A 21,043-nucleotide genomic window follows, 5' to 3' on the forward strand; every position below is an offset into this window, starting at 1 on the left:
CTAGTGTAGTGGAAAAAACGATGCCCCATGCGCATAATTTTTGGGTTCAAATCCCGTTTAATTTTTATCTTTTTTTATCTTTTTTTTTTTGCAGACTTGTAGAAATGCCGGCGGTTAGGGCTATTCGGGTCAAGTGAAGGTTTAAAATCATAAATGACGTTAAAAACAAGCATTTTTAAACATTTGACCTGACTTTACCTTCTTGACCTAAAGTGAACCGGAGTGCCGCTTGGAAATCTCTCACGTTGGCTAAGCATTACAATCTCTCGGTTTGGCTATAAGCACACATGGTTTCGAGTGGTGTAACTTTACTGTTCCATGTTTTCACGATTCAGTAACTATTGGAAAGCCAGTATCGTTGACCCCACACTTTTACATGTTCCCGGTTTCCTGTTATCTTCAAACAGCCTGATCATAAGCCAGGCTGTTGCGTAAACTGGGTGTTTCGAAACAGTTGTGCAACCCATTGCAGTGCTGGATATCTTTGCAAGCTTTTAACTTAAAACAAACTAATAACTGATGTGTGAGAAAAAGAAGTTACAGTTTTGCAATGATTGCAAGAAAAACGAGTATCAGTTTAAAAATCCAATGTTTTATCGATGATTTATCGCTTTTCCATCGTTGAATTCTCAGATAAATGAGGCTTGATGTGTGTTGCTTAACCAGAATAAAAGACAGGAACTAAATATATATTCTGTGGATCATGTCGACTCTATGCAGCAAGCGTTAAGAATCGTAATAATGAACTTAATTACTAGCAACTGCAGACGACCGTTGTAACCATACATGGGCTGTTATCTGTTAAACTGCTATCAAAAGCTTATGCCTTTTAAAAAAAGTTGAATGGTAGAACAGTCGCTAAATTAACATTTCTATAGTTAAAAATAATAATCAGGGTAAACTGGACTGATTATTTATTTTATTTAAAAGCTTTTTGTCTAAAACATTATTCAAAACTATTTTACCAATTCTGTTTATTAGCACAAGCATCGCGGTAAACAGCAAAAAAAAACAAGAAAGGCAGAAAAACCGTGTTGAAAAAGTTTAAAGCTGAAATTTATATTCCCAGGAATTCTTTTGATCGCGTTGAAATCAATAAAAAACAATAGTTGAATTCTAAAAATACAATAAAATCACTTTTATAACATTAAATGGAAATATTAGCTCAAATCTATCATAACATTGCTTACAAAGTCAAACCACCACAAACTCAATTTAGTAATATCAGGACTACGCAGTGACGTAATACTGTTTACGTCACTATTATTTTTAACAGATGACTCGCTGTATTAAAAGTTTAGCTTCAAATCGAACAAACGAACTTACGGGAAGTCCGAGTCTTTCCAACTCTTTCTGTAAAATCCGTTTCCCATTTTCAGAAATCCCGCATCTCCTCAGCCACAATTTCCCAACTGTGCTTAAACAACCAGAAATTATTTTGACTCCCTCATCTCCGAACTCGTTTAAACTCAGATCAAGATTTTCCATCTGTGCAAGATTTCATGATTTTGTTGCAAATGTGTTAAAGTAAAAAATCGTAAATGACATGATGTCACGTGATGAGTGACATTATTGTGTATTTTATTTAAATGACTTTCAGGTTTTGTAATATTAGTAAAATATCCTACCGGCGTTTCCAGTTTCTTTATTGCTTCACACAAAACTTCCAAACCAGTCGCAGAAATCCCACAATCCAACAGCCACAAATCCCTAACTTTGTTTAAACAACCAGAAATAATTTTGACTTCCTTATGTCCGAAACAGTTGCCACCCAGATCAAGACATTTCATCTGTGCGAAATTTCATGATTAGTTGTTGCAAATGTATTCGGAGTCGCATGCTGATAAGCTACAATCTGCAGTTAAAAATTAAAATAACAAACCGTAGCCTAAAAACTATCAAACTGACAAACTGTGATTATAAACCGTTGTGATCTAGTTTCTAGAACTAGAATCTAGAACTACAAAATTTAAGTAACATAACTTTTTTTAAAACGAACAAATATAGCCTAAAGCTTGCGACAAACTTTGTATTCAAGTTTGCTAATTCCTTCACAAATCATCTTCAATGAATCCAAGTTCATGTTGCATCTGCGAAGATCCAGCTTCTCAACAGGTCCACACAACCTCGGAAGGATTTGAGCCAAGGCGTGAGCTGTACTAGATGAGATAGGAGTGTCGCTAAATTCCAAATCTAATTGGAGAAACTTCGCAAGGGAATCTTTTTCATCATCCGAGCATTCCTGGATGTCAGTCAGCAAATCTAACAAAATATGGAAAAAATTATCCTAAAACGTGCCCAAATACCTGGTCAAAAGGCTTTACAAGTTAAACTAACACGAAATTTAAACAAAAACGACACCTGTTATTCGGACAATAGTTTTTTTTTATATTCAATTTGCCATTATGGCTAAAATTAATTGGTAGTTTAGGCTGCGTTTCAATAGCTTAGGTTGCGTTTTTGGTACTACAAAATCATAACAAACTAAACATAAAACTGTAATAGTTTTAATTGTGTCAAAATTCGCTTTCGTGCCATAAATAATAATGTCACGCACCAAGCCGACCAGTGAACTACCTAAAGACATTATCGTTTTTTAGGGGTTCTCCATTTATTTCCACTTTCATTTAGCGAGCCACTCCAATTTATTTTAGTTGCGAGCAGATAATGAACAGCACCACCAACAACCTCTTCGGTGACGCATAACAACGCCTCTAGAAAGCTTCAAAATATTACCGTGTTTAACCGACAAAATATATATAAGCGTGTTTAACTGACTTCTAAACATAATTGGTTAGGCAAAGATGCGGCTTTCTGCGATCAGGTTAATTCAGCATATATTTGGCTATTGCATACTTCTGGTATAAATTACTTATACTGCGTTTTTCGATCCATTTTTTACCAGCTTTCGGAATGGGGAAGCAAACAAAGCAGATACTTATAGTGTCGCCACAAAAACTCGTGACCTTGTAAATTTCGCGTATACCCTGCCATGCCAACATCCATGATCTAAATGTGCCTTACTCGAAACCTAAAGCATATTGCGTAGAGCCTATCTTGCTACGTAGTTAACATAAAATAGCTCTTACCTAACAATTGATGTTTAGAAATGCCGGCTTTCATGAATTGAATGAGCTTGTTGCGAAATTTTGTGGGTTTGTCTAAAAACAAATAATTAGTGCATTGTAGACTTTTCGTAAAACAAAGGATGTAAATTAAAGGCATATAGGTAAACATTCCAGAACAGTGCAATTTTCTCGAACATAACTCTATGGTGTTTTTAACTTTATATGATCTAGAGTCTAGAATAAGTAAGTATTTTACAAAACAAGTTTTTGCAAAACGAGTGCATAACCGTTTTGCATATCTAGGGTTAGCATTCATGGACATTATTTCATTCGTAACTTGTCATTTTTACTTTACGCGCCATTCAAACGCACTGTTTTTCGAATTGGCCTGAAAACTGGAAACAACGTTATTTTATTTCACACCCAGGGCATCTCTATACTTAATACGTAGTTTTTAGCATTATTTTCGTTTTACCATTTTAAAACACTGTGATATTTTGTCAAGTCCCAACCTTTTGAAAACCACCATAGAACTCGTCTAAACATTGACAGAAGTCCTTGTTTGCGCACCTGATGAGTTGTTGGGTTTATTTCATCACCTACAATTTACAAAAATAAATAAAAAACGTGATTATGTAAATGGTTTTAGTCCTCATTCTTGCTTTTCGTACTTGTTATATTTACAGAATGTTTGAGTTACTAAACATATCAACTTTCATGGTAGTTGCACTTGCATTTCAATAACGGTATGCGCTAAAGAAAAATGAGATAACAGCTTGTTTCTCGGTGGTATTGTAGCAACTCAGTACGTGAAAACATTGGGCATTATCAGTTTTATTCAGCACATACCGTTCTTATAATAGAAGTGCAAAGATGATGACACATAAACTTTAAACCAGAATCTCCCAGATGATTACTCTGTGGATGAAGACTGTAATAAACCTTATGCTTACTGATTCAAATTTACTAAATCATTAAGCCATCCAACCTTATAAATTGAGATAATATATTTCGCCGATGCTGCATCTAAAGGCAAGCACAAGAGTATCAATTTATCTCAATTTATAAGGATGGATGACGCGAATAAAGTGCATAGCGAAGGTTTTGCAAAATTACCACGCGTGCGGAATTAAAATTTCCTGGCTATCTTGCTACATACCTCGACCGTATGTATTGCTATGACAAACAGTGGTGTTTACTATTTTCGCCGTTTAATCGTTTTTGCATTCTGTGAATTACGTACTCAGCAATGACATATGTTTGATACAGTTCACACTGTTTGGCCTAGAGTTTTGTAAACAGGGATTTTGGATTATATTCTCTAACCTTCTTTGTCTCCGAGCAAAAGTCCACACATGAATCGTCGAACCATTGACCAGTGACTTTCATTAACCACTTGGTGGATGACGTCGTGAAACTCGGAATCAGGCATGAACATGCAGATGTACATTGCAGAAAACATCTCCTGCAATGTCTGGTGCATAAAGTAGAAGATTGCCCTGTCACCCTCAAATAGCCTCGGGCAAAGAGCTGCCTTGATGACAAAATCCTGTATATTTACATCTTTTAGGCCAGCATTTTTTATATCGGTGTTTGCAAACACAACGATTCGGCGAACCATACCGTCGTAAGCCATTTTACCAAGTGGTTGGACAAGATGGCAAAACTGTAAACCTTGTTTGTGAACAGAGGTTTCTAACTGAAGCAAGACTTTTTTGAAAACCTTGGTCATGGTGTTTACTTGATTTACATCGCCATGCAAACCAGAGTAAACCACAAACTGTAACAGCATTGGGTTGTGGCAGAGTTGAATTAGCTGTGGTGAATTAGTGTGCAACGTTTGCCACAAAACATCTGCCTCACTCCCGGCCAATGCAAAAAATAGCTTTTGCATGCCATCTGTTGGAAGATCACCAACAACAACTGTGAGTTTGGGACGCAAGACAATTGGCAAAGAAAGAATGGAATGAGGCCGAGACGTGAAAATCAGCAGGGATTTACTGAAAAAAAATTTACAACAAAGATTGGCTACAAGCTCCTGAATCGGTAAAGCAGTGTCATACGACACATTGGCTGGCTTTTCGTTGCTTAGGGACCAAGTACTTTGATCGTAACCATCGAAGACAAACACGCATTTTTCTTGGTTGTTTAACATCCATTCAAACGCATTATCTCTAGTTGTCTGGTCTACATCTTTAAACGGAAGATCAACTAAGAGTTGTTGAAGAGTAAGGGTCTGATAACCCAAATCCATAAATCTCAAAAAAATGACAAAGAAATTGGCGAATTTTGCCAATTTCTTAGCCAATGTGGTCTTTCCACAGCCTGGGGGACCAATAAGAGCAAGAAACCGGATACCCATCATTGTAGCTAGTAAATTATCAAACTCAATACTTTTCGAAAAATCAAACTTCGCCATTTTCTTTTCGTGCATGGATGAGCTGAAAGGCTCTTTTTCGTGTGGCTCCTTCATATTGAAGATGTCGCTTTCGGCCAAGTTCTGTCGAACTTCGGGAAGTTTGGACTGATCCACAGTCAAACCACGTATAGCCAATTCGGTTTCAAGTTTTGTCACCTGGTGTTGTTGAATTGCATCTGCAGCTTGTTTAAGAACGTTTTCTGCATACAAACACCAAAAACACATGTGAGGTAATCATTATGTTAAAAAGTCTTCAAATTATCCATAGTCATGTGCCCACACTAACATTACAACTGTTTGTGCCTGTTTTTGAGATATTTTTGAAACTTGAAGTCTGCAGTTTGCCATGTATATATTGAGGAAATAACTAGGGGGTTGTCCTAAATGCTACGAATCAGTTTCTTTCACTCTGGCATTTATTTTACCTGGTTGGGAAGCTGAAGGTAATTGAGCTGATGGATGATCAGCCTCAATGTTGCCAGGTTGTTGATAATGGTGATGATGGTAATGGTGAGTATCGCCAACTTGCAGATGCTTAAAAACACAGTTTGGTTGATTTTGCGTGTTTAAACGCTTTTGTTGCTGCCAATTGTTTGAGTTTTTTTTCTGTCTATGAATGCGGCTTATTTATATATATATCTGCTATAACCACGTAATAAATCAAAACATTTAGGGCTCGGAATCACGTATTGCGTTGTCAAGACGCAACCGGTAACCCAAAACGTTACAGATTGGGTTGTATAAATAGAAAGTAATAAACGCAAGGCGTTTTGCGGAGAAGTGAAGCATCACGTTTGAGGGGAGTTTCGCAAACTAGAGTAATATTTACAAACGAACTAACCGCATTTTCTTAGCGTTGCCAAACGAACGAGCCATTTCCTGCGCGATGTCACGAAACGTCAGCGTGTGATTGCATGAAATTATACTATTTGTAATCCCTATTAAAAAGGCGGCCCAAGCAGCAGCGGAGATGCACGTTCTTGTAAGAAACCCTCAGCGTAAAATTAAAAACCCACGTCAATTGTTTGTCTAAAATGGTTTTCCTGATTTGGTACAGTTATACAGTGCGGAACTGTATTTAGTTAAAAGCCGGTATTACACGTTCTGGTTGATACACAGTTACCCGAACAAATCGCACCATGACGTTGTTTCCGGTTTTAATACTATGACTCACAACTTCGGTTCCTCGTATTGGCGTTCAAAGCTGTTGAAAGCGTTTCCTGGTTGGCGTGTACACAAACTTGCACCTAATATCGTTGCTCCCTAATAGTCTACTGCTTTTCCGATTACAATTACGATTAAAACCGTGGAACGGTGATTTTTTATGCAGAGAGCGATTGCATTTACTAGCCTGAATTTAAACATAATGAAACTGAAACACACTAACCTCAACTTTCTGGATGATCCCAACATTCTTGATATTGTCATCATGCTGGATGTTGTCAACAGGCTTGTTGTGGCAACCACTTGGTCTCGCTTCTTCCGACATTTCTAGGCTTTTGACATATCTTTTAGCAGTATGGTATTTAGAGGTGTACAAACGTCCTAGTTTAAAGTTGATCTGTGAAATATTCGATAGTAATTGTGGAAATTCCCTCATCAGAGGAGTCCCGAAGACACAACCATTTGTTGTTACCCTTACATTTGAAATCAATAGTGTTGGCTACCAAAATTATGTGGCAATGCTGTTATTAAGCAGTTAACACAGCCGTTTTCTTTTAGCACAAACATCTCGTTTCGACAACATGTTCAGTAGAGAACGGCTGATGGATGTTTCTGAAAACTGAAAAAATTCTCCTCCAAAATTTTGCAAAAAAATCGAGGCCTATGGGAGACAAGAGTTTATTTTTTACGTTTTACATGTCAGTAGCATGGCAATTTTGTCGTTTTTTGACATAAGAAATGATATTTCAACAATTACATTTTGTGGCGTCAGAAAGAGCACGGTGCATTTTTTGGGGGTTTTAAACAACGTGTCCTATTATCGCCGTCGAGACCCTACCTAGGGCAGTCGGTCTCATTACCCTGTCAGATGATGGGTATAACATTCATAGGCATATACATGTTAAAACGAAAAATTTGTACTACATCGCACATGGTATTACACCACAACCACAAGCCCTAACATCAGCCCCAAAACATATAATGAATAGCAAGCAAAAATGAACACAAATCCTTTCATTGTTTTGAATGGAATAGACCTAATAGTAAACCACGATGTCCATATTACAACATAAAAGCAAACTTGCTTCAATTTTCTTACCAAAATAACCCTTTAAATTGCTGAATCTTTCATACTCTTACTATTTGCTAACAGTATTTCTCGACAACAACACAATACTCCAAGATCCGCACTGACTAACTATAACTAAATTTTGTTACTCCACTAACATTTACCACTGACAAACAGCTTTGAGACTCGTTACGTAGCCTGTATTGGATTTAGAAAAGCAAAGATTAAAGCTGCTTGCAAATTTGTTTGCTGAAACTATGTTCAAGAAATGTCAGGCTAAATAAGTGGTGCCTGCTGTGTGACGATTATGGTAATGAGGCTATAACAGTTTTAAGCATTTCCGGCACGTGTAGATTGCCATCATATTATCGTGCACACTGTTTACATTAACGCCTGTATTTTCGTGTGCACAACATTTCATAGAACAATAGGACACTCGATTCGAAGTTTTAACATGTCCGCTTTATTAAACAAGACTCACAGTAAGTCTTAACACATGCACAAATTTACCCGCTTAAATGTGCAAACTAGGTTAATTTTATTTTTGTACAGGCGGTTAACGAATCATTGTTATTTTACAACCGTTGATGCTTTTATCAAAATGGTGACCCCAAAACGTAATGAATGTAGTGTTTTATAATGTGCCGGTTACCATCGTGTGTCGTCTGTTGCATGAACCGTTGTGTGCATGGTTATTCTACCTAGCGTGTGCTGATGGTGTGCTGCGTATTGGACAGCAACATTAATAAATCTGGTTTAATCCCGCAAAGCGTGGGTGAGACGCTACATTTGGCGACGAGGATCTGTTTTACATTTGTTTTATCAACATTTGGGTTGATTGTGGATCTTCCGGAAGGTAATGGAAGGAAATCCTGACCTCGTGGGAATGTCAAACAGTGATGTCGGTGCACTGAAACCATTTGATGTTCAAGACGGTGCACATGGTTTATCTCAACGCTGGAAACGTTGGAAACGAGCTTTCAATCTATTCTTGGTGGGAAAGGGAATCACGAGTAGCGTTCAGAAAAAGGCACTGTTGCTACATACTGCAGGTATGAATGTGCAGGAAATTTACTATACACTAGTAAACGAGGAAGATGACAACAAGACCTATGATGAAACTTTAACTGTTTTAAATGAGTATTTTATACCAAAGTGCAACATACCTTTTGAAAGACATTTGTTTCGTCAATTGCATCAAACAAATGACGAATCAGTTGATCAGTTTGTATGTCGATTAAGACAAAGTGCAGCTACTTGCAATTTCGGAAATGAAGCAGATGACCAAATTCGTGATCAAGTAATTGATAAATGTCACTCAAATGCACTACGAAGAAAGTTTCTGGAAAAGGATACACTTACCCTTAAAGATGTGTTGTCAATGTCCAAAGCATTTGAAGCTGTGAATTCCCAAGCAAAAGTGATGGAGGGAAGCCAGGCAGTCAACTACATTGAAAAGTCTGGAAAACGTCAGGTTGCTTCGACATCAAGAAAAGAGGGAAAAACCTGTTTTGCTTGTGGCCAAAAGGGACATTTTAAGAAAGATATGATATGTCCAGCTAGAAGAAAAGCTTGTGCTAAATGTGGTAGAGTGGGACACTTCAAATTAAAGTGTTGGTCCAATGGTTTCAAGCCATCAAAATATAATGGTGAAGAGGGACATCGTCCATTGGGAAGGCGATCGAATAATAACACTGTTCAAAATGGAATAGAGAAGGAAGATGGTGATGGTTTTGTTTTTGGTCTGAAACCTTTAACAGAGTTTTATACAGTGACACTGGTAATTGGTGGTGTTACATTGCCAAATATTTTGGTTGATTCAGGGGCATCAGCAAATATTGTTGACAAGGATACATGGGAATGGCTGAAGAAGCAGAAAATTAAAGCAGAAACCAGAAAGTCTGCAAAGACCCTGTATGCATATGGAAGTAAAGGGCCTCTTGCTACCTTGGGCACTTTTACAGCTCAGGTGAAGTCTAAAGACAGTCTTCATGAGTGCAAGGCAGATTGCATTGTTACAGAAAGAAAAGGTCACACCTTGTTGGGAAAGCGTACTGCAGAAGTGTTAGGATTACTACACTTGGGGCCAAGTTGTGTGAACTCTGTGTATGATGATGTTTTGTCCAGATATCCAAAACTGTTTTCTGGAATTGGTCTGTTGAAAGACTACAAGTTGAAGTTGCACATCAATGATAAAGTTCAACCTGTGGCACAGCCTGTGAGAAGAATTCCATTTCAGCTGAGAGAAAAAGTGGAATTAAAACTTGAAGAGCTGTTGAAGGAGGGGATAATCGAAGAAGCACCTGAAGGGCCTACTGGTTGGATTTCTCCATTGGTGGTTATTCCTAAACCTGATGGTGACATTAGAGTGTGTGTGGATATGCGACAGGCTAATACAGCTATCGTGAGGGAAAGACATCCAATACCCACAGTGGAAGAGTTGCTTTATGAGCTTAACGGAAGTACTGTTTTCAGTAAATTGGACTTAAAGTGGGGATTTCATCAAATTTTACTTGATGAACACAGCAGGCATATCACTACATTTAATACACACAAGAGATTGTACAGGTATACTAGACTAATGTTTGGTCTAAACTCTGCCCCAGAGAAATACCAGAAGATTATATGGGATGTTTTGAAAGGATGTCAAGGAACTGCAAACATTGCAGATGATGTTATTATACATGGGTGTACAAGGAAAGAGCATGATCAGAGGTTGTTTGCTGTGTTGGATAAAATGTCTCAGTGTGGTCTGACACTGAATGCTAAAAAGTGCAAATTTCGTATGGCTAAACTTACCTTTTTTGGACATGATTTGAGCAAGCAAGGGATTAATCCAAGTGAAGAGAAAATAGCAGCAATCAAGAATGCTCAACCTCCCAAAACTGCCAGTGAAGCAAGATCTTTTATGGGATTGGTGCAGTATTCTGCAAGGTTTATTCCCAATTTATCTTCAATTGCAAGACCCATTTTGGATTTAACAAAGAAAGATGTCAAGTTTACATGGGGCAAGGCCCAGGACATTGCATTTGTAAGACTGAAGGATTTAATTGTGAAAGCAGATACACTTGCCTATTTTCGTAATGACTGCACAACAAGAGTAATTGCAGATGCTTCTCCATACGGAATGGGTGCAGTTCTGACTCAGTGGCAATGTGGTCAATGGAGAGTTATATCTTATGCATCAAGGAGTCTTACTGATGTTGAAAGAAGATACAGCCAAACAGAACGAGAGGCATTGGCTCTAGTTTGGGCTTGTGAGAGGTTTAATTTGTACCTGTTTGGAAAGAAGTTTGAATTAGAGACTGACCATAAACCACTTCAGTTTATTTACTCAAAGTCATCTAAACCTCCAGCACGTATTGAACGTTGGGTGCTGAGACTGCAAGGGTATGATTTTAAAGTTGTTTACAGACCAGGCAAAACTAATATTGCTGATGCATTGTCAAGACTTAATTTAGCATGCTGTATTGACAACAGTGTTTCTGAGGACTTCATTGGTCAAGTTGTGGAATACAGTACACCTGTTGCTATGTCATCAAAAGAAGTGGAAAGAGAATCTGAAAATGATGAAGAACTAAGAATGGTCAGACATTGTGTGAAAACTGGTGATTGGTCAAAATGTGTGAATCCAAGCTATCTACATGTGAAAAATGAACTCAGTATATATGGTAACCTGATACTTAGAGGAACTCGACTTGTAATTCCGGGTAGTTTGCGCCAAGCTGTGTTAAAACTTGCTCATGAGGGACACCAGGGTATTGTGAAAACAAAGAACAGACTTCGTTGTAAAGTTTGGTGGCCAAAGATGGATAGAGATGCAGAAACCCTGTGTAAGAAGTGTCATGGATGCCAAGTAACCAGTGAGTACAGCAGGCCAGAACCAATTGCAAGAGTTCTACCTCCAAGTCGACCATGGCAGGATTGTGCAGCTGATATACTGGGACCTTTACCAAGTGGAGACAACATATTGGTGTTGGTGGATTACTATAGCAGGTTCTATGAAGTAGTAATTATGAGGTCAATTACAAGTTCCTGTGTAATACAAGCGCTAAGCAAAATATTTGCGCGATTCGGTATGCCTTACTCACTTCGGACTGATAATGGTCCACAGTTCATTTCTAAAGAATTTGAAGATTTTCTGAAAGAAAATGGTGTTGAACATGTTCATACAACTCCACTTTGGCCTCAAGCTAATGGGGAAGTGGAGAGACAGAACAGAACTCTAATGAAGGCAATTCGTGTGGCTCATTTGGAACACAAAGATTGGAAGGCTGAGATTAACAAATTTTTAATGGCGTACAGATCAACACCACAGTCAACAACTGGAGCTTCTCCATATTATTTAATGTTTGGTCGTGAAATGCGCACAAAGCTTCCGGAGCTTTGTCAAGAACCAAATGTGACTGAAGAAGAGTTTCATGACAGAGACTGGAGCAACAAGTTGAAAGGAAAACTATACACTGATGAGAAAAGAAGAGCAATTTCCTCCGGAATAAAAGTTGGTGATCAAGTTTTGGTGAAGCAGCCCAAAACCAACAAGCTTTCTACAAATTTTGATCCGGAACCTAAAAAAGTTGTCGGTGAAGAAAGTGGTGAAGTTACAATTCAGAACAAGGAGGGGGTGGAAATGAAAAGAAATTCATCATTTCTGCGAAAGTATGTCAATGACGAAAGTATATCAGAGGATGTTCCCCATGTACCACCATTGGTCGATGTGGAAGCCTCATCCCCAAATTCTGATGTGACAAATGGAACGCGAAGTCGCTCTGGACGACAAATTATAACGCCAATGCGGTTTCGTGATTTTGTGTAGCATTGTTATGCACATGTGTTTTAATTTCGTTGTTGTGATGTTTAAAGTAAAAGGGGAGGGATGTAGTGTTTTATAATGTGCCGGTTACCATCGTGTGTCGTCTGTTGCATGAACCGTTGTGTGCATGGTTATTCTACCTAGCGTGTGCTGATGGTGTGCTGCGTATTGGACAGCAACATTAATAAATCTGGTTTAATCCCGCAAAGCGTGGGTGAGACGCTACAATGAACTGTTTTCATATTCCCTTGTTTTTATATGCATAAGAAAGAACACAAGTTGCGGTGTTCTCACATACCTTGCCTGAGCCTGCATAGACATGATCCCGTTGCCAATTTGCACAAACTATAATATAACAAAAAAAGATTGAAAGAGGGGTACTGGTTTTGGGTATTAGGCTACCAACACATTTCACTACAATCCAAAAACGCGAAACCGATAATGACCAGAAATGATCACGTTGTTGTGCAATGTGCATCTACGCTTACAGAAAAAAAAACTATCAACTTTTGCTCATTATTTATTTTGTGCAAAATGCTTTTGTCTGAACATCATTTAAATCTTTCATACCAATTCTGTTTATTAGCACAAGCATCGCGATAAACAGCAAAAAAATAAGAAAAGCAGAAAAGCGAAGTTCATGTTAATAAATGTTTTGAAAATTTAAATTCCCTGGAATTATTTTCATCGCGACGAAATCATGGACTCATTAAAAATAGAACCTTATAGTTGATTTCTGAAAATACAACAAAACCCCTTTATGACATTAAATGAAAATACTAGGTGAAAATATGTTACAAAGTCAAATGACCAAAAACTTTAAATTTCGTAATAATATGACGTAACTATGCTGCGACGTAATCGTGTTTACGTCATCATTATTTTTACCAGACGACTCGGTGTTTTGAAAGTTTAAACTAAAAGTCGAACAAACGAACTTACGGGAAGTCCGAGTCTTTTCAGTTCTTTGCGTAAAATCTGTTTCCCATCTTCAGAAATCCCGCAATTCCACAGCCACAATCCCCCAACTTTGTTTAAAATAACAGAAATTATTTTGACTCCCTCATCTCCGAAGTTGCTGCCACTCAGCCCAAGAATTTCCATCTGTGCAAGATTTCATGATTATTTGTTGCAAATTTATTTAATTAAATAATCGTAAATGGCATGATGTCACATGATGAGTGACATCATTGTGTAATTTATTTATGGTAATTTACTTTCAGGTTTTGTAATATTACTAAAATATCCTACCGGCGTTTCCAGTTTCCTTATTTCTCCGCATAAAACTTCCAAACCAGTCACAGAAATTCCGCAATTCACCAGATACAATCTCCTAACTTTGTTTAAAATAACAGAAATTATTTTGGCTCCCTCATCTCCGAACTTGTTGCTATTCAGATTAAAAGATTCCATCTGTGCAAGATTATAAGATTATTTGTTGCAAATTTATTAAATTGAAAACTCGTAAATGGTATAATGTCACGTGATAAGTGACGTCATTGCGTTATTGTTTATTTAATCGACGTATAGGTTTTGTAATGTTACTAAAATATCCCACCGGTGTTTCTAGTTTCTTTATTTCTCCGCATAAAACTTCCAAAGCAGTCGCAGAAATCCCGCAATCCCAAAGATCCAATTTTTCAACTTTGTTTAAAATAACAGAAATTATTTTGGCTCCCTCATCTCCGAACTCGTTGAAACTCAAATCAAGAGATTTCATCTGTGCAAGGTTTCATGATTATTTGTTGCAAATGTATTCGGACAATTGTACGCCAAAAACTACATTCTATGTAATTGTGAATTTAACGTGTGTTGTGATAAACTTTAAAAAAATATTCTTAACCGTTGCAATACAGTTTCCAGTTATCAACAAATTCACAAAACTTATCCAAAACAAAATGTTATAAAACTTGCGAATAACCTTGTATTTCAGTTTGATGATTCCTTTACAAATCATCTTCAGTGAATCCAAGTTCAGGTTGCACTGGTAAAGATCCAGCCACTCAACAGGTCCACACAACCTCGGAAGGGTTTGAGCCAAAGCGTGAGCTGTACTAGATGTGATGGGGTTGTCGCGAAAATCAAACTTTAAAGGGAGAAACTTCGCAAGGGAATCTTTCCCATCATCCGAGCATTCCTGGATGTCAGTCAGCAAATCTAACAAAATAAGGAAAAAATGACCCTAATATGTGTCCAAATATAAAACCTGGACAAAAGCTTTACAAGGTAAACTAATACGCAATTTAAACAAAAACGACACCTATTATTTGGACAAATTTTTTTTGTTTTTCAAAATTCTGCAAGACTTTGCCAATATGGCTACAGTAAAAAACAACGACTGCGTCTTATTACATTTTAACCCAAAGAATAGTCTGTAATTGAAGCGTGAAGCTTTAAATTTAGAGCTTTTTAGACGTTGTTTGGAAATAAAATGAATGGAAATTCCCTCGGCCACCTATTGATCAATGGGTGCCAATTTGCTTTTTATACAAGTCAAAAGACTTTAAACTATAGGTAACAAGACTTTCTTGTCAACATTTTTTGTTTGTCCTATAGTAGTACTACAAACTCAAACGAAGAACTAAACAAAAAAGTGTAATAGTTTTTATTATATCAAAATTTAAAAAAATATTAGAAGCGAGCGACTCTAAATTATTTCAGTTGTGAGCAGATTAATGCCCTGTGCCACCACCAACTAGTCTAAATGTGCCTTATTCGAAACCTTAAAGCCTAATGCGTAGCATAATTGCTACATTGTTAGCATAAAAATATGCTCTTACCTATCAGTTGATGTTTAGAAATGTCGGTTTTCATGAATTCAATGAACTTGGTGCGGAACTTTGTGGGCTTGTCTAACAAAAAATATAAGTTAATTGGTAAATTAAAAGGCATATAGGTGGACAATTAAAAACATTGTGCTGGGGAAATGCTTAGTAAGTGATATTTTGTCAAGTCCCAACCTTTTGAAAACCGCCATAGAATTCGTCTAAACATTGACAGAAGTCCTTGTTTGCGCACCTGATGAGTTGTTGGGTTCATTTCGTCACCTACAATTTACAAACAAAAAACAAAAAACATCATTATGTAAATGGTTTCATGCCCCATTCTTGCTTTTCGGACTTGTTATATTTACAGAATGTTTGAGTTACTAAACATACCAATTTTCATGGTAGTTGCACTTGCACTTAATAACGGCATGCGCTGATGAAAACTGAGATGATTGCTGGTTTCTCGGTGATATTTTAAAAACTCAGCGTATGAAAATCGTGCTTATAATGCAAGTGCAAAGACGGTGATAGTTGGTATGTTTACGAATAGGTTAAGTATTCTCTTTGCCTACTTCAGCGTGGACTTATCCAGGCCTGTTTACTTGGGAAATAGCGTGACGGGTTTTGTGCATGATTAAGTTGACCCAGCATAAGGCTTACATTTATCATACAGACATGAACACTAATCGGAATGTGCTTGTCGGAAGCTTTTTTCCTTTGACATATGTGACCTGGGTACAAATTGCATGCCAAGAGATGCGTACACAACAAACTTAACAACTGTTTTGTCACAAAAAAGTTGCAAAACAACTAGTAGGGTTGTTTATTGCGTGGCGTAAACGGCCTTCTTATACTGTGTGTGTCACAATTAGGCTAGAGGTTATAAATTTTTTTAATTTTTTTAATGAATTCTCAGACATATGAAAAGTCAGATATAAACAAATGTAATATAAATGTTCATTTTATCTAATATTACTGGTTTTCCCGTGGATTAGCCATTCTCAAACTATTTTCTGCGAGATATTCCAATCAGAGTTGCAAGCGGGCCCGAAATCTGAGCCCGAACCCGAAAGTACAACCCCGAAGCCCGGCCCGAACCCGAAACGTTTTTGAGAAGCCCGTTTAGGCCCGAAATTTTGATTGACAGGCTTATCCACGAAAGCCTTGCAGCAAAGTAAAAGACAACAAACACAATGAACAATAGTAGACAATGGGGTAAACAATACGTTTTAGAGCAGGGTGGGCATTAGGTCAAAGCCAGAGAACTGTAACTAAAAAATGACGGACATGGAACGTAAAGTCAGGCCCGTTTTGAGCCCGTTTACTGACAAATACCTAAGCCCGAACCCGGCCCGACTTGCAACTCTGATTCCAATACTGCCATAAAGCGTTTTTCCTTCAACTTTTTTGACCAACTACCCAGCGTGTTTTGACGGAATGCAGTGCATGGTGCGTTTCTGTTTATAGGTTCGTAAAGAATTGTGTTGTTATGACAAACAGTGTTTTTTATATTTTTTCCGTTTAATCGTTTTTGCATTCTGTTTATTGTTAATGGCGATATTTTTTGGCGAATTACAGATTCGGTAATAAAAAATGTGCTATACAGTTTACACCAGTGGTTCTCAAACCCTTTTTTTGGGGCCGCATGCGGATCCCAACTACTTATTCTGCGGCTCGCACCAGACCTCAGAAAACCACCAAACATGGCTATTTTAGCTTTCAAAGTAATAATCTTCAGTGATTTTCTCAAGGTTTCGTTTTTTTTGCGGCTCCCTACACACTTAAAAAAATACCATTTGGCCCCGACAATAAAAAAGTTTGAGAACCACTGGTTTACACTATTCGGTTTCAATTTTTGTTAATAGGAATGTCGGGTTACATTTACTAACCTTCTTTGTCTCCGAGCAAAAGTCCACACATGAATCGTCGAACCATCGACCAGTGACTTTCATGGACCACTAGGTGGATGACGTCGCGGAACTCGGAATCACGCATGATCATGCAGATGTACATTGCGGCAAACATTTCTTGCAATGTCTGGTGCATAAAGTAGAAGATCGCTCTGTCACCCTCAAATAGCCTTGGGCAAAGAGCTACTTTGATGACAAAATCCTGTATATTTATATCTTTCAGGCCAGCATTTTGTATATCGATGTTTGCAAAAACAACGGTTCGGCGAACCATACCGTCGTAAGCCAATTTACCAAGTGGTTGGACAAGATCACAAAAGCGTAAACCTTGTTTGTGAACAGAAGTTTCTAACTGAAGCAAGACTTTTTTGAAAACCTTGGTGATTGTGTTAACTTGATTTACATCGCCATGCAAACCAGAGTATACCACAAAATGCAACAGCATTGGGTTGTGGCAGAGTTGAATTAACTGCGGTGCATTTTTGTGCAACGTTTTCCACAAAACATCTGCTTCACTCCCGGCCAATGCAAAAAATAGTTTTTGCATGTCCTCTGTTGGAAGATCACCAACAACAACTGTGAGTTTGGGACGCAAGGCAATTGGCAAAGAAAGAATGGAATGAGGCCGAGACGTGAAAATGAGTAGAGATCTACTGAAAAAAAGTTTACAGCAAAGATTGGCTACAAGCTCCTGAATCGGTAAAGCAGTGTCATACGACACATTGGCTGACTTTTCGTTGGTTAGGGACCAATTACATTGATCGTAACCATCAAACACAAACACGCACTTTTCTTGGTTGTTTAGCATCCATTCAAACGCATTATCTCTAGTTGTCTGGTCTACATCTTTAAACGGAAGATCAACTAAGAGCTGTTGAAGAGTAAGAGTCTGATAACCCAAGTCCATAAATCTCAAAAAAATGACAAAGAAATTGGCAAATTTCGCCAATTTCTTCGCCAAAGTGGTCTTTCCGCAGCCTGGGGGACCAATAAGAGCAAGAAACCGGATACCCATCATCGTAGCTAGTAAATTATCAAATTCAATACTTTTCGAAAAATCAAACTTCACCATTTTCTTTTCGTGCATGGATGAGCTAAAAGGCTCTTTTTCGTGTGGCTCCTTCATATTGAAGATGTCGCTTTCGGCCAAGTTCTGTCGAACTTCAGGAAGTTTGGACTGATCTACACTTAAACCACGTATAGCCACATCGGTTTCAAGTTTTGTAATCTGGTGTTGTTGAATTGCATCTGCAGCTTGTTTAAGAACGTTTTCTGCATACAAACACCAAAAAACACATGTGAGGTAATCATCATTATGTTTGAAATGTCTTCAAATTATCCATAGCCATGTGCCCACACTAACATTACAACTGTTTGTGCCTGTTTCTGAGACATTTTTGAAACTTGAAGTCTGCAGTTTGCCATGTATATATTGAGGAAATAACTAGGGGGTTGTCCTAAATGCTACGAATCAGTTTCTTTCACTCTGGCATTTCTTTTACCTGGTTGGGAAGCTGAAGGTAATTGAGCTGATGGATGATCAGCCTCAATGTTGCCAGGTTGTTGATAATGGTGATGATGGTAATGGTGAGTATCGCCAACTTGCAGATGCTTAAAAACACAGTTTGGTTGATTTTGCGTGTTTAAACGCTTTTGTTGCTGCCAATTGTTTGAGTTTTTTTTCTGTCTATGAATGCGGCTTACTTATATATATATCTGCAATAACCACATGACAAATCAAAACATTTAGGGCTTGCAGTCAGGTCTTGTGTTGTCAAGTCGCAACCGGTAACCCAAAGCGTTACAGATTGGGTTGTTTTGATAAAAAGTAAAAATCGCAAGGCGTTTTGCGGAAAAGTGAAGTATCACGTTTGAGGGGAGTTTCGCAAACTAGAGTAATATTTGCAAACGAACTAACCGCATTTTCTTAGCGTTGCCAAACAAACGAGCCATTTCCTGCGCGATGTCACGAAACGTCAGCGTGTGATTGCATGAAATTAGACTATTTTCATCCCTATTCAAAAAGCGACCCAAGAAGCAGCAGAGATGCACGTCCTTGTAAGAAACCCTCAGTGTAAAATTAAAAACCCACGTCAATTGTTTGTCTAAAATGGTTTTCCTGATTTGGCACAGTTATACAGTGCGGAACTGTATTTAGTTCAAAGCAGGTATTGAACGTTCTGGTTGGTACACAGTTACCCGAACGGATCGCACCATGACGCTGTGTCCGGTTTTAATACTATGACTCACGACTTTTGTTCCTCGTATTGGCGTTTAAACACGTTGAAAGCGCTTCCTGGTTGACGTGTACACCAACATGCAACCAGTATCGTTGCTCCGTTTAAAACCGTGGAATGGTGATTTGCATGAAGACAGCGGTTGTATTTAGATTTACTAGCCTGAATTGAAACATAATGACAACTGAAACACACTTACCTCGACATTTTGGATGATCCCAACATTCTGGATGTTATCATCATGCTGGATATTCTCATCGGGCCGGATGTTGCCAACAGGCTTGTCGTGGCAACCGCTTGGTCCGGCTTCTTCCGACATTTCTTTGAGCAGTATGGTATTTACGGGTGTACAAACGTCCTAGTTTAAAGTTGATCTGTGACATATTCGATAGTAATTGTTGAAATTCCTTCATCATAATGGAAGTCCCGAAGAAACAACCATTTGTTGTTACCCTTACATTTGAAATCAATAGTGTTGGCTACCAAAATTATGTGACAATGCTGTTATTAAGCAGTTAACACAGCCGTTTTCTTTTAGCACAAACATCTCGTTTCGACAACATGTTCAGTAGAGAACGGTTGATGGATGTTTCTAAAAACTGAAAAAATTCTCCTCCCAAATTTTGCAAAAAAATCGAGGCCTATGGGAGACAAAAGTTTATTTTTTACGTTTTACATGTCAGTAGCATGGTAATTTTGTCGTTTTTTGACATAAGAAATGACATTTCAACAATTACATTTTGTGACGTCAGAAAGAGCACGGTGTATTGTTTTGTGTTTTGAACAACGTGTCCTTATTACCGCCGTCGAGACCCTACCTAGGGCAGTTGGTCTCATTACCATGTCGATAGGTTTAACATTCATAGGCATATTAATAATAAAACGAAAAATTTGTACTACATCGCACATGGTATTATACCACAACCACAAGCCCCAACATCAGCCCCCAAACATATAATGAATAGCAAGCAAAAATGAACACAAATCCTTTCATTGTTTTGAATGGAATAGACGTTATAGTAAAACACGATGTCCATATTACAGCATAAAAGCAAACTTGCTTCAATTTTTTGACCAAAATAACCCTTTAAATTGCTGAATCTTTCAACAATTTACTATTTGCTAACAGTATTTCTCGACAACAACACAATACACTAAGATCCGCACTGACTAATTATAACTAAATTTTGTTACTCCTCTTACATTTACCACTGACAAACAGCTTTGAGACTCGTTACGTAGCCTGTATTGGATTTAAAAAAACAAAGTTTAAAGCTGCTTGCAAATTTGTTTGCTGAAACTATGTTCAAGAAATGTCAGGCTAAATAAGTGGTGCCTGCTGTGTGACGATTATGGTAATGAGGCTATAACAGTTTTAAGCATTTCCTGCACGTGTAGATTGCCATCATATTATCGTGCACACTGTTTACATTAACGCCTGTATTTTCGTGTGCACAACATTTCATAGAACAATAGGACACTCGATTCGAAGTTTTAACATGTCCGCTTTATTAAACAAGACAAAGTTTCACAGTAAGTCTTAACACATGCACAAATTTACCCGCTTAAATGTGTATATTGAAGGTTAGTTTTAT

General features: G+C 37.8%; 3 protein-coding genes across 3 annotated transcripts; all 3 read right to left on the minus strand.

The window, feature by feature from the left end:
- Window positions 1–1,269: 1,269 nt before the first annotated feature.
- On the minus strand, window positions 1,270–2,587 carry LOC145212932 (ribonuclease inhibitor-like). The gene is made up of 4 exons (XM_080081179.1): window positions 2,558–2,587; window positions 2,027–2,287; window positions 1,629–1,790; window positions 1,270–1,488 (listed from the first exon to the last, which is right to left on the minus strand). Exons 1-4 carry the CDS (start codon window positions 2,585–2,587, stop codon window positions 1,270–1,272), a joined length of 672 nt encoding a protein of 223 aa, XP_079937305.1.
- On the minus strand, window positions 2,587–6,011 carry LOC145212933 (uncharacterized). The gene is made up of 5 exons (XM_080081180.1): window positions 5,913–6,011; window positions 4,395–5,687; window positions 3,581–3,667; window positions 3,090–3,161; window positions 2,587–2,714 (listed from the first exon to the last, which is right to left on the minus strand). Exons 2-5 carry the CDS (start codon window positions 5,539–5,541, stop codon window positions 2,587–2,589), a joined length of 1,434 nt encoding a protein of 477 aa, XP_079937306.1. The 5' UTR covers window positions 5,542–5,687; window positions 5,913–6,011.
- Window positions 6,012–13,445: 7,434 nt separating this feature from the next.
- Window positions 13,446–19,764, minus strand: LOC145214808 (uncharacterized). The gene is made up of 9 exons (XM_080083413.1): window positions 19,648–19,764; window positions 18,714–18,822; window positions 17,191–18,483; window positions 15,494–15,580; window positions 15,314–15,385; window positions 14,455–14,690; window positions 14,092–14,253; window positions 13,785–13,946; window positions 13,446–13,637 (listed from the first exon to the last, which is right to left on the minus strand). The coding sequence occupies exons 3-9, from the start codon at window positions 18,335–18,337 to the stop codon at window positions 13,446–13,448; spliced, it is 2,058 nt and encodes a 685-aa protein (XP_079939539.1). The 5' UTR covers window positions 18,338–18,483; window positions 18,714–18,822; window positions 19,648–19,764.
- Window positions 19,765–21,043: the final 1,279 nt, after the last annotated feature.

The sequence above is a fragment of the Phallusia mammillata genome, chromosome 2, assembly GCF_965637545.1.
Source record: "Phallusia mammillata chromosome 2, kaPhaMamm4.hap1.1, whole genome shotgun sequence".
Classification (NCBI taxonomy): domain Eukaryota; kingdom Metazoa; phylum Chordata; class Ascidiacea; order Phlebobranchia; family Ascidiidae; genus Phallusia; species Phallusia mammillata.

Coding starts and splice junctions, on each gene's coding strand:
- LOC145212932 (XM_080081179.1), bottom strand. CDS start 2,587: ATGTCTTTAGGTAGTTCACTGGTCGGCTTG. Junction 1,791..2,026: donor TTAGCAAACTTGAATACAAA/GTTTGTCGCAAG, acceptor AATTTCGCACAG/ATGAAATGTCTTGATCTGGG. Junction 1,489..1,628: donor TAAAGAAACTGGAAACGCCG/GTAGGATATTTT, acceptor AATCTTGCACAG/ATGGAAAATCTTGATCTGAG.
- LOC145212933 (XM_080081180.1), bottom strand. CDS start 5,541: ATGAAGGAGCCACACGAAAAAGAGCCTTTCAGCTCATCCATGCACGAA. Junction 3,668..4,394: donor TTTGCTCGGAGACAAAGAAG/GTTAGAGAATAT, acceptor TGTAAATTGTAG/GTGATGAAATAAACCCAACA. Junction 3,162..3,580: donor TCTATGGTGGTTTTCAAAAG/GTTGGGACTTGA, acceptor ATTTGTTTTTAG/ACAAACCCACAAAATTTCGC.
- LOC145214808 (XM_080083413.1), bottom strand. CDS start 18,337: ATGAAGGAGCCACACGAAAAAGAGCCTTTTAGCTCATCCATGCACGAA. Junction 14,254..14,454: donor TCATCAAACTGAAATACAAG/GTTATTCGCAAG, acceptor AACCTTGCACAG/ATGAAATCTCTTGATTTGAG. Junction 13,638..13,784: donor TAAGGAAACTGGAAACGCCG/GTAGGATATTTT, acceptor AATCTTGCACAG/ATGGAAATTCTTGGGCTGAG.